The sequence below is a fragment of the Lepisma saccharinum genome, chromosome 28 (genome assembly GCF_977018435.1).
Source record: "Lepisma saccharinum chromosome 28, izLepSacc3.1, whole genome shotgun sequence".
Lineage (NCBI taxonomy): Eukaryota > Metazoa > Arthropoda > Insecta > Zygentoma > Lepismatidae > Lepisma > Lepisma saccharinum.
The window spans coordinates 17,239,149-17,251,777 of NC_139256.1; the positions used below are offsets into that span (position 1 = coordinate 17,239,149).

At 39.5% G+C, this 12,629-nt stretch overlaps 1 protein-coding gene across 3 annotated transcripts in view; it reads left to right on the forward strand.

The window, feature by feature from the left end:
• The window catches only part of LOC145980567 (nuclear RNA export factor 1-like), a 73,616-nt gene that overhangs the window by 51,958 nt on the left and 9,029 nt on the right, over nucleotides 1–12,629 (forward strand). For all 3 annotated transcript variants that reach the window (XM_083113600.1, XM_083113601.1, XM_083113599.1), the window contains one exon: nucleotides 12,042–12,210. In XM_083113600.1, coding sequence (XP_082969726.1) covers nucleotides 12,042–12,210 — 169 coding nt within the window. The remainder of the gene's footprint in view (nucleotides 1–12,041; nucleotides 12,211–12,629) is intronic.

Consider the following 12,629-nt stretch of genomic DNA (forward strand, 5'->3'; position numbering starts at 1 on the left):
GCTATGGCCACACTATCCTCCGCCTCCCTCCGTATCATCCGGACTTAAACCCGGTGGAAAAGATTTGGGCTGAAACTAAAAATTATGTAGCTCAAAAGAATGTCACTTTCAACCTCGATGATGCAAGAACGTTGCTCATGGAAAATATAGAGTCAATTGGAGCAGAGGATTGGGCAGCTCGCTGTAGCCATGTAAACAACATTGAAAAGAAGTACATTGAGAGTGATCACATATTGGATGAAGCATCCGAACGGATTGTCATCAACCTGGGAGCCGACAGCGACACTGATAGCGATGATGATAGCACCATGGATTATGATGGCAGTGAAGATGAAATGAGTTGGATTCATCCACTTCAAGAAGATGCCGACTAGGAACATTACGTAAGTATTATTATTAACATTTTTACTATTATTCATAATTGTAATAAAGTACTAAATTCGCTGCCCCTCTTACAGTTTTCAATTTGTGTGTTAACATTCAGTCGGTCGAGACCCCTAGATCGGCTGTTGCCTTGCAAACATCCGTCTACGCGTCAACCTTCGTTCGGACAAAGGGCGGAGCTTCCGAGTTGACCCGAATGTTGGCGAAAGTCCGAGCAGATTTTTGTGGCAAGCTTTTCTTGTGACTACTCTACAAATGAAGCATTTTCAAATAAAAGTTAATTGACTTTGAGGGAGGGGGGAAGAGAATGCCATTATGCATGCTTTAGTAGGTGGCCATTTTGAAGGTCACTCAAATTTTTGAAATGCAAAGCTAATTTTTTTGTTTAATATTTTTATTCCTCTTACAAAATTAAACAACTTTTGTAGAAACCATGTTGTTTCCATTCATAGTGCAGTTTCACAGATATTTGACAAGTAAAAAAGTGGTAACAGAAATTTATGCTATTTTATAAGCATCAAAATTTTTATTCCAAATTCTTATTTACACCCTGTATATAAATCTTCTTAAGTTCTCATGATTACCTGGGTGAAGCCATTCACCAGCTTACAAACCCCTTCTACAAATCCACCACTGTTGATCTATCATCCACACACCTCAGCAAAATCCAGGCTTTCATCTACACTTGAGGCCTTCCTAAGACCTGACACACACTACTGTGTCCACACTCATCCAAGAAAACCCCCACCCCCTACTTTTTATATATTATCCAAAATTCACAACCTGAACACTGCCAGTCCCATTGTGTCCAGCTGCAACTCCCCCACTGTAACAATTTCTGCCTTCATGGACTTCCAGTAAAAGTTCTGCCCTCATACCTTTGTTTCACAACCATTTCCTTTCAGTGGCTTTCCACCATTGCCCCAAATGCCTTTGCTACCATTGACCTTAACCCCACAATCCCAGTACTAATTTCCTGCCATACACTGCACACCACGTCTTTACCTTGAAAGATAAACACTAGGTCCAGATCTGTTGCACAGCCATGGGAATAAGAATGGTCCCCATCTCATGCAATCCTCTTCATGGGCAAACTCGAACAGAAGTAATGGATACCAAATTCTCGATACAACTCCTCTGGCTCTGTTTTATCATCCATTTTTCATGCTTTGGACACACGGGGTACCATCCTTATCCACTTTCACCAACCATTTCAGTTGCATCAAGTTCACCTGAGCCCACTCTACTAATCAAATCACCTTCCAGGATGTGGATATGAGAAAGGTAATTTGAAACCATCCATTCACATCAAACCCACCAACCACATGCACCATCTACCTTTTCCATTGTCACCCATTCCATAACAAGAAAGTGATTTTATTCCTCCTGGCCCTCAGAGGACAATGTCTCAACACTTGAATTACAACCTCCACGTGCACCAGATCTTGGTCATCTGTTGCTATTCTTCCACCCTAGTCGCTGAACAAATATCATGAGATGTCTCCCACACCCCACCAAGAAACTGACGTCCAATCCCACTGCATTTGTCACCTGATACCAGCCCCACCTCAATAAATCAGACATCCTATGCCAGCAGCCTTCAATGTTTTTCTTATATTGGTCTGTATTTGCATTCTATCAGGAACTGATGGGCAGCACATCCAGAGATGAGCTTTACAAATACTAAGTGCATGGTTTCTGTTGTTCAATATACATTCACTTACTGTACTCTTTTTCCATGAAAGAATGTATCACTGTGGGCAACTATTGTGAAGATTATTGTCAAGTTTAAAATTGAGGTAAGTTGCTGAAATTCAACAAATAAGCGCAATGAAACAATGTTGCATGATATTTGTTTAAAAAAAAAAACACACTAACCATTCATACACAAGAATCATCATTTACCCCTTCAATGTGATTGTTTTTATTTACCAGCATGTGAATATTTGCTCTGAAGATTGACGAGGCTACTGGCAAACAGTTTAGAAGATATGTGTGTCGGTAAGTCGATTCTCCAAATTTAATTCCACATTCTTCATTTTGGAAAAGAGCTGTCTGCAGGCATAAGTGATACCGAATAGAGGGCAATGATTGTACAGAACAGGAAATTCTGACTCTCACACATATTTTAAGTTCACTGGTTTGCATTGTTTATTTATTTCATTACTGTATTTAGAGGGCCGCTAAATTACAGCCAAGATTTTGCATGCGAGTTCAAGGCCACTGCCCTATGTTGTCTTCTCCCCATTCTCCACAGTGATCCAAACAACAGAGACATCTTCGGAAAAGCTCCAGAGTTGTTTTCAAGTTCTCCCCTCCACAACTTAAAAAACATCATTGTACAGGGAGGTTATTTCAGTCGTTCACCGCCAGCGTGACGGCCGTTCCGCGGACTCTTCATGCAACAGGTCCCGGCAAATTGCGTTCAGGAAGTCCGTAACAGAAACCGCTTGTTTTGTAATGTTTCCACTTTTCACAATTACAGTTACAATTACAATTGAAATAAGCACGTACCTTGTCGCACGGATGCAGGAAAAGGTGTCCTCCCAAATACAAATATTTCCGGCACCTTATTTCTGACATCTAATCTTAGATTAGACATCGCTACTTTATCCTCAGTTGACAGAAAGGGAAGACAGCATCCCGGCGCATAAAGCAAACCGAAAGCGTAAAATGATATTTAAAAGTAATAATAATGATGATCACTAACCTCCTGTGTTATAAGAGATGTTGAAAATGACTTCCTTCCAACAGCAATACAACACGTTTCTTAGGTTCAAGAGATCCTGTCTATCGTAATCCCTGACCACTTTTCTGCAAGAATTCGTTTTCACGTAATTATCGTACATAAAAACTCTATGTTCAAGACTATATTTGTTTAACGACATAAGTAATGAATGAATAACAATTAACACACAATAAAGCACTGGCCACGAGTAAGCACATTACAATAACACAGTATAAGCAACACGCGTACTGTTGAAAGCAAACAGAATTGAACATGAACGAACACTGACGTCTGGTAGCCGACAGTGTTGCTAACCATTTTTCGGCAATGTCCCTACAGACGTAGTCAAAATGTCCCTACAACTGACCAAATGTCCCTACGCCAAGTAAAGTGACTAAAAAAAAAAACACCTCATGAGCATGCAAACAGAAGATAAAATATACACATTTACTTACCAAATCTTTCTGCTCGGTGCTTCCACAATTAATGAAGGAGCGAATTTACAATACAGGACCTCTCCCCGATTTTTTGTAATATTTCGCATACTCACTAATTGAGGCCTCCTAATCACGAATTTGAAGTTAAAATTTGGGGGGTCACGTGTAGAAATTGCAAAATAAGTGACATTGAGTGGTCCGCGATCGGCACGATTGCTTATTATTTACCGGAAGATTTTGTGTTTCCAATACTTAAAAAACGAAATATACATTCCTGATATTACTACGACCCCAAATTTTAACTATGTTTGCCTATCCTAACCTAACCTAACCGTACCTGAATGGTTCGTGGGGCTATCCGTCAATGGTTTGTTGGGCTACCCGTGCATGTTTTTTTCGAGCCCAAATTTTAACTATGTTTGCCTAACCTAACTTAACCTAAACTTACCGAGAATGGTCAGTGGGGCTATTCCTGAATGGTTTTGCGGTAATTGTGATAACGAACGGATAAAAAATATTATTTTCGTAGCACTTTAACGGCAAACGTTCATCATCGAAGACGCCATTTTCGTATCCTGCAATTTTATGATTGATGTACTGTTGCCAAATTTACCTGTAATCAAATCAGTTCTTCTACATCGTGATTGTCGCTGTCACTTGTAAGCACGTTCTTTGGGCAATATCCATAAGTTTATTAATTAGCCCACAGCCATCCTCCTGCACACTCCACCTAACAATCTGTACAACATTAACAACTTTTTTACTGTTCTCTTCCGCCATTCTTACACGATCCATGCTCTCCAAGTATGAAATCAACAGTGTGGCAACGCTGTAGACAGCGTAACTAATTTTAATTTGTTCATATCAACAAATATGGCTACCATACTTGTATACGGAGAATCATTGCGAGAATTGAAAAGCTTATTTTACAACTTCTACACGTTAATGAACATTTTTTCCCCCTCACCCCAACATGTTAATTTGAGATAAATAATCACGAATAATTATTTCGTGAGTATAAGACGTAGCATAGAAATTACAGAAGGGTCCGGTATTGTAAATTCTTGCCTTAATGAATAATAGGGGTGTGCTGGACAGAATTTTTTGGGTCGGGACGGGATCGGGACGGTAATTTTTTTAAATCCCGACATTCGGGACTGAAAAATTTGCAATTTCCCGACCAAGTCGGAAAATTTTCTGGACGGGAAATGTTCCAAATTTCCCGAAGCACTGGAAATCTCGAATTTTACAAGTCATTTTCACTTTAAGTGATTGTTTTTGCATTTCTAGAATAAAAACTTACAACTTTCGATAAGTTCCAGAAACTTACAAGGCAGAAAACGTCGAGAATTAACGACTTTTTAAAGTAAAGAATCCAGCACACCCCTAATGAATAACGTTGAGTCGTTTACTGTTGATTATGTTATTTGAAGTCATACATGCTGCTGCTGTGAAGAGATAGATGTTGGTTGGTGATGCTGTATTTCCTGCATTCTTTAACAATTTTGGTCCCATTTTATTTCCCTTTTTTGTTTTTGTATCACTTAACATTGAAAATATTCTTTCCGTTTCCGCGTTAGAATGCGGCAATGTTAGCACTATTTTCGCGAGAGTGGAAATGTTTTCAAAATGGAACTTGCCTTGAAAGTTTTTGGTAACCGATAACATGTTCCAAAATTCTGATGGAGATCTGTTAGTTAGTTCTTTTTTCTCCTCCTCGCTAAAGTATCCAGATAAACTAATTCATAAAATGTAATTTACCAAGATTGAAAAAAGTACCTACGTTTTCCCTCATTTGGCAAAATCTGTCCCTACGTTCCTACGCGGGCGAAATTTAGTGAAAAGTCCCTATGCGTAGGGACATGTCCCTACGGTTGTCATCACTGCCGACACGTGCAGTATGAAGCGCCCTCTCGCTGCTGACAACTCACCCAACCCCCGATAAGCTGCAGGCGCTGTCGCGACAACTGAGAATAAAGTAGCGATGACTAATCTAAGATTAGATGTCAGAAATAAGGTGCCAGAAATATTTGTATTTGGGAGGACACCTTTTCCTGCATCCGTGCGACAAGGTACGTGCTTATTTCAATTGTAATTGTAACTGTAATTGTGAAAAGTGGAAACATTACAAAACAAGCGGTTTCTGTTACGGACTTCCTGAACGCAATTTGCCGGGACCTGTTGCATGAAGAGTCCGCGGAACGGCCGTCACGCTGGCGGTGAACGACTGAAATAACCTCCCTGTATATGATACCTCTTCACCTCACATCTCAACCATATCCTAACCTGCAACATCTGTGGTAGCTTTTACCTGGGTGCAACATCAGGGTTGTTACGTGACTGGAAAATCGGGAAAAATCAGGGAATTTGGTTGGTCAGGGAATTTTGCATACTTTCTGGGCCCGTTCCGAAAGTCGCACGAGTTTAACGCGTTAAACGAGTTATGGTAACTGGCCGTTCCATAAGTGCTTCCGTGCGTTTCGTGAGTTTCACTATGCTGTCCCAAAAGTCGCATTCCGTGCGTTTCGTGCAAGAACGAGATTCACCAAACGCACGGGCCAGGATGCTGGTTTGTTCCGTGAAAATCGTCTGCTCCTTGCAGACAAAGCGCGTGCTGATGGATTCAAACTGCACTAGTTCGGAAAATGTATTATAATTTTAACAGATAGCGATATGAAGCAACATGCACAAGATAAGTATGCCTTGACCGTTCTTAGAATGTGATTAAAATGAGTAACAGTGGCCATAATAGAGTTTATTTTTGCCATAAGGACATCCCTTCCGCTGACGCCATGCGGAAACTTTCTCTAAACAAATCGCTGCGCCTGCGCTTTCGCCTAGCGTGTCCCATAAGTCTGTAAAATAACTGGTTTCACCAGATTCACGAGCCCAGTTATTTTCGTTGAATGCGTTCGTTTCGTTAAGACTTTCGGAACGCACCCTCTGTTATTTATACACTTTTTGGAGTTGCAGGAGAACCAGTTACAAAATGAATGAACGGTTCCTTTCCACATCCAAATTCGGTTCTTGTGATTCCAGTCCGCCCAAAAGATTCAGTTCAGAAACTTGTTCCTTTCGTCATTATGACTTCTAGTCTGTTACGTACAAAATTATGGATCCTTCGTATTTCGATTCTATATTTATTCACTCTCGGATCTAGGTTCTTGGATTTGTTATAACCGTCTGTTCATTTTGTGACTCATTCTTGTGAACCTGTTCAAGACCGGAATTTGAAGAGGCATGAGATTTTTCCTTAGAGAACAAGCTACTCTAGAAACCTACGCACCAGCCATCCTCAGAATTTCTTGCGGAAAAAATGTTGCTTTAGCTTTGTGTGTGGTGAGGAAATTTCCTTTCTTCAAGAACACACCCGTTCTCTTTTGATACGTGAATTGGAGCAGGTTGGTGTTTGGACAGTTCATTGGTTTTGGATCTGCAATAAAGCTTGAAGAGCAGACTTTCACGTAACTGGTTGTGGTTGACGTCACACTGGACGGGTGAGGACGCCGAGTAAAAACAAAGGGACTCACTACTTCGTTCCCTCCCGTGAACCTGTTCTGTGAATTTGAGTCCTTCGTTTGCGACCCGTTCAGAAACAACCTGATCAACTAGTTCATTTGCTCGTCGTAGTTTTACATTGCACAGATGTGTTACACCCGAGAAATTAGTGATTTTATGCAGTATCAGTGACGTCATTATTCGAATATGCACGTGTTTTGTGCATGTAGAACAAATTTATTTTTTTAAAAACTGGTGCGAAATAGAGGAATGTGTACACTGGTCACACACCGTTTTTAGGTTAGGAATGTTGGTTTGATGCCGATAGTAATTTTACGTATTTTTTGCGTGTAGAATGAAATTATGCTGAAAAGTGGTGAGAATGGGCCCAAGTTCCTTTTGTTTTATTACGATTTCATCATGCTACAAATGCTACTTTTACATGGTTCGATTTCGATTTATGTCTTTTAACACATACTGCAGAGTTTTAGGGATTACTTAAGATTTTGTCAATATATGCTTTTGTGGTTAGGTTAGGAAGGTCAGGTTTGGTTGTCTTAGAATTAAAATAAAGACCCTGAATGCACTTTACTAAGGTTCAGATTTATTTCTACATTCATTCCCACTTGTTTACGATACTTACTGTCGTAGTTAACGATACTTACTGTCGCTTGTCAACCGGAGAATACCTTGTCCATGGGAAGCATGTATGATTGTGTAAGGTCATTTTGAAGTTGTTTTTTTTTTCAACATAAATAACTTTTTCAAATCCAAATAGTGCTCATTATTTTAAGGAAGGTTCAAATTTCGTGTCACAATGATTGCCAAAATTCTATGATGATTTGCCTTCCTGCTAGGAAAATTTGAAAAAAAAAATCATAAAACATTCGGAACTGTTACCTTTTAATGAACAGATTTCGATGTTTTCCGTAATATAAAATTGGTTCCAGCATGTGGAAAACTCAAATAATTTAGATATTTGATTCCAAAGTATATATGGGCCTCCCTCATGGCGCAGTGGTAGCGTCATTGCCTTGTAATCAAGGGGTCCCGGGTTCGATCCCCGGTGGAGGCACAAGTGGTTCGGATCCCACTTTAAACTGTAGGTCCAGTCCCGATTAGCCTTACTGTGCATAAAGTGGACTTAAAACACCAACTCAAACCAAATCCAAAGTATATATTTTTTTTAGGTGTATGATTGGTCACCGGCCCCATTCACGTTCTGAATTTCCGAAATATGTACTATTTTCAATAAATTAAAAAATACAATCATTAAATTATTGCATATTTTCTAAAGGTACATGACCTAATTTTTTGTTGTTTCTCATTTATAATTGAGGTTGTATACAGGTTACATTGTAAAGCTTTGATATATGCCACATTTATTTATTTATTTACACAACCTTAATTGTAATAACTTAGTGAAAATTGGGAAGTACAATAGTTATTTATTTTTTCATTGAATAGCATTATATTAATCACTTGGTAAATTTTCAGCTAATAACTGTGTATATTCATATTCATAATAATTAACGTGCCTGCATATGTAATTGAAAAACATGAGGTTCAAAAGCAATAATCATGACAAACATGTCTGAAAAATTTCATTTCTGGTCTGGAAAACCTGGAAAAGTCATGGAATTTCATAATCGAAAAATCGTAGCTACCCTGAACATCCACTACTCTCAACCTCAGGATGAAGAACCAAGAACATGGATGTCACTGTTGCCACCCACACCAGCTGTCATAATACCCCCCCTTCAATGACTGCTTCCTCATAGTGATCATCCACCCCTTATCCCAATCCACCAACAATCCAGTGAAAAAATGGTGGGAGAGAGTTAACCATGAGTGCAACCATATTCCTTAGCATGACCAAGGTGACTCAGCAAATTTCCAACCCAAATCCTAGCCCCCTTCTGTCTCCCCCACCTTTCCCATTACCCACCCTGCCACTCACATATTTCAACAAGCCTGGCATGCTTTTTCATACCCACTTTATCTTCATTCTTGAGAAAGAAAAACACACACACACACACATACATTTACATGTGACTTTATGCCTCCCCCATGGTGCAGTGGTAGCGTCTTTGCCTTGTAATCAAGGGGTCCCGGGTTCGATACCCGGTGGAGGCACAAGTGGTTCGGATCCCACTTTAAACTGTAGGTCCAGTCCCGATTAGCCTTACTGTGCATAAAGTGGACTTAAAACAGCAACTCAAACATGTGACTTTACATGTAACAGCTACATTTATTGCTCTGTATCAGTAAACCAAGGGTTAAAGAACAGTTTGTTTTGGAGTCACAAAAATAATTAATAATTCCTTTATGAAATTAAACCCATTGTGGACAAAACATATTGTGAAAGTCTTAGTTTCGTGAGTAGACAATATTTTGAAAAACAGATATTTATGTACTTTGATTGACAAATGAAAAGTTTTTACTGGTACACTCATGGACACTTCTGGGTTGTAACATCCCACTGAAGGTTAATGGTTGTATAACCTAGAAGTATCCATGACGGTACCAATAGATAATTAATATGAAATATTGAAAATTTATTTTAGTTTAAAAGGGTACATGAATTTGGCCCTTATATTTATGAGAACTGTAATAAAATGTCATAATCCTTTCAGGGTTTAAGCTGCACACAGATATCGCCACTTTAATTAGTAACACTTATACCCAGTCTTGCCATAAATACTGTTACAAACTTCTGACGTATACCACCTAACAAGTGTAAACAATCGATTGCCACCTATGTGATGGCTTCCACGCTGCATCCTTGTGAGTGTGGCTGTGAAAGAGAAAGCACGTACCTGCAGCTGTCAACATGGAATGGGGAGACTACGAAAACCATGTCGCTGTGATAGCATTACACCAGGTTGGGAAATCAGCCAGTAAAATTATCCAGACCTTAAAAAGTTGAAAATCAGTCGAATGGTTGTGCACCAGACCATCCAGCACTTCACTGAAACCGGGTCTGTTAAGGATCGCCCGCGACAAAGTCGTTTCTTGCACTGTGCGGACCCCAGTAGTACAGAAGGCAGTGGCGGCACGTGTTCGCCGAAATCCAGTTTGGAAGCAGTGATGGCTCATGAGATAAATGTATCGAAAGGATCGATGTCCAGTCTACTTCGTGATGACTTAAAGCATATCGCTGATCTACCGGACATTACCTTGACGCACGACTGAAGCAGCAGAGGCTGGTGAAATGCAGACGCCTCCTGCAGCTTTACTCCCAGAATAGACATCAGAGGATTCTTTTCACCAATGAGAAAATCTTCACGATTGAAGAGAGCTTGAACTGCCAGAATGATGGGGTGTATGCCACTAGCTCGCAGAAGGCCTGTCAACAAGTTCCCAAAATTCAGAGGGGCCATCGTCCCTCCTCAGTGATGGTTTGGGGTGGGGGTGAGTTATTCTGGTGCCGCCCAGTTGCATTTTTGTGAAAAGGGGTTTAAAACCAATGCACTAACATATGCAAACACAGTTCTGGAGCCCATTCTCAAAGATTTAAGCAGCACATTGCAAACCAACAGTGGAGTTTCCAGCAAGATTCTGCTCCAGTCCACAAGGCACGATTAACACAACAGTGGCTCGAGCATCACGTGCCTGATTTCGTTTCACCTGCAGACTGGCCTTCTAGCAGCCCCGGCCTCAATCCATTGGACTACAAATTGTGGTCAGTGCTTGAGGGCATTGTCTGCAAGATGAGGCACCTTATAATTGCCAGTTTGAAGCGTTCCTTGGTAGCAGCAGTGGCAGATTTTTCAGTGGACATCATTCGTTCTGCAATAGATGAGTGGCCTGGAAAGGTTTGAGCCTGTGTGCGTGCCAAAGGTGGTCATTTTGAAAACTGATTGGTGTTAATTGTGGTCAATACTCCATATAAGTGCCATGTAAAGTTACATTAATATATCTTTAACACATTGGGGTCTCACGACGGGCATAGCCCATCCTGCGGTATGCAATAGCTTTGCCGATTGAACGACGGGCTATGTTCGAACTTCGTCTCATGTGCATGTTCATTCAAGCCCCTGTGTTGAAATTCCGACTGCTAGGTGACTCATATGCTATTTTTATTTCGCACCTGCGACTGTTTGTGGTCGGTTGCATTGTTTAGAATGGCGTCATTAGATCCAGACTGCATAGCAGAAATTCTGCATGAGCATTCCGCTTCAGAGTTAGCGATGATTTTGATGATGGAGATGAATTTGAAGATTTGGAAGGTAGGTTATATTCGTAATAATTAATTGTTGACAATATAAACAGTGTTGCAAACTCTAGTATTTTATGAATGAAGTGAGAAGAGGTATTTTTTTGGGGTCTATTCGTCTTGCCTCTTGCTTGATTCTCCTACATGCACTGATGTATTTTTAGTTTTTCATTTATTATTTTGTATAGTGTATGTCAAATGGAAATTTATTTTATTTATTTAGTTTATTTATTTATTTCTTTAATTTTTGCAGATGACGTAGAACCAACTGATACATCGTCTGGTCCTGTCCTGCAGCCACTTTTTCATACAAAGCTAATTACCTGTAATTTGTAATTATTTTATGTGCACATAAGAAGTATCTTTATGCAAGATTCAAAAGGTGTATTGATAGTTTATGTAGGTAATTATTGAAATTTCCAGATTACGAACTTAAAATATATGTATATTAACATTTGTTACGATATTGTACTTTTTTTTCACAAAACATTGTTGAAAAAATATTCAAAAATGTCTGAAAATGAAAAGAAAATTTAACAAATTTTTGTTCATTGAAAAGAGGAAGTTTTTTTTAGATTTAAGAAATGTGTGGTAATAAAAACAAATTAAAAATAGTTTTTCTATGTTTTTTTTTTAAAAACAACCAAAAACCCAAATGTGTTAACCACTGCTCAGTTCTTCATTATTTACATTGTAACAGTATTTATGGCGAGACTAGGTATAATGTTTAATTGCAACTTGATAATTGTTAATATATTTATTTTTAAACCCACAGGCTTGCCCATTATGATTCCGTGAACAGAAACCTCCTGAAATTGCAAAATAGTATGGACAAGATGGAGCGATTGTGCATGGGGAGAAATAAGATAATAGAACTGTACGCAAAACTGCCAAAGACCAAGCACGAAAAATCAACATTTTCAGTTGACCTAGTATATTTTACTGTAAGTTAATGTTTAATGCAGCTTGTTTCTTTATATTAGGGGCATTCAAATGAAAAGGTCCATTTCCTTGCAGAAACTTTATTACAGTAGTTGGCTACACATATTCACCGTATGAGGTAAGACACTGGTCCCACTTTGAAACAAGGTTATGAATTCCTTGGTAGAAGAAGTCCTTGTGCTGGGAATGATACCATTCCCTGACAGCTTGCTGCAGCTCAGGACTTGAGGCAAAGCGTCATCCCCTGAGGGGTTTCTTCATAGGTCTGAAAATGTGAAAATCACATGGACTCAAGTCAGGACTGTATGCAGGGTGGTCTAGCACTTCCCAATGGAATGATTGCAACAGATCCTGTGTCTGTCTGGCTGGCTGTGCTCTAGCATTGTCCTGGAGTAAAATGATGCCTTTGCTGAGTTTTCCT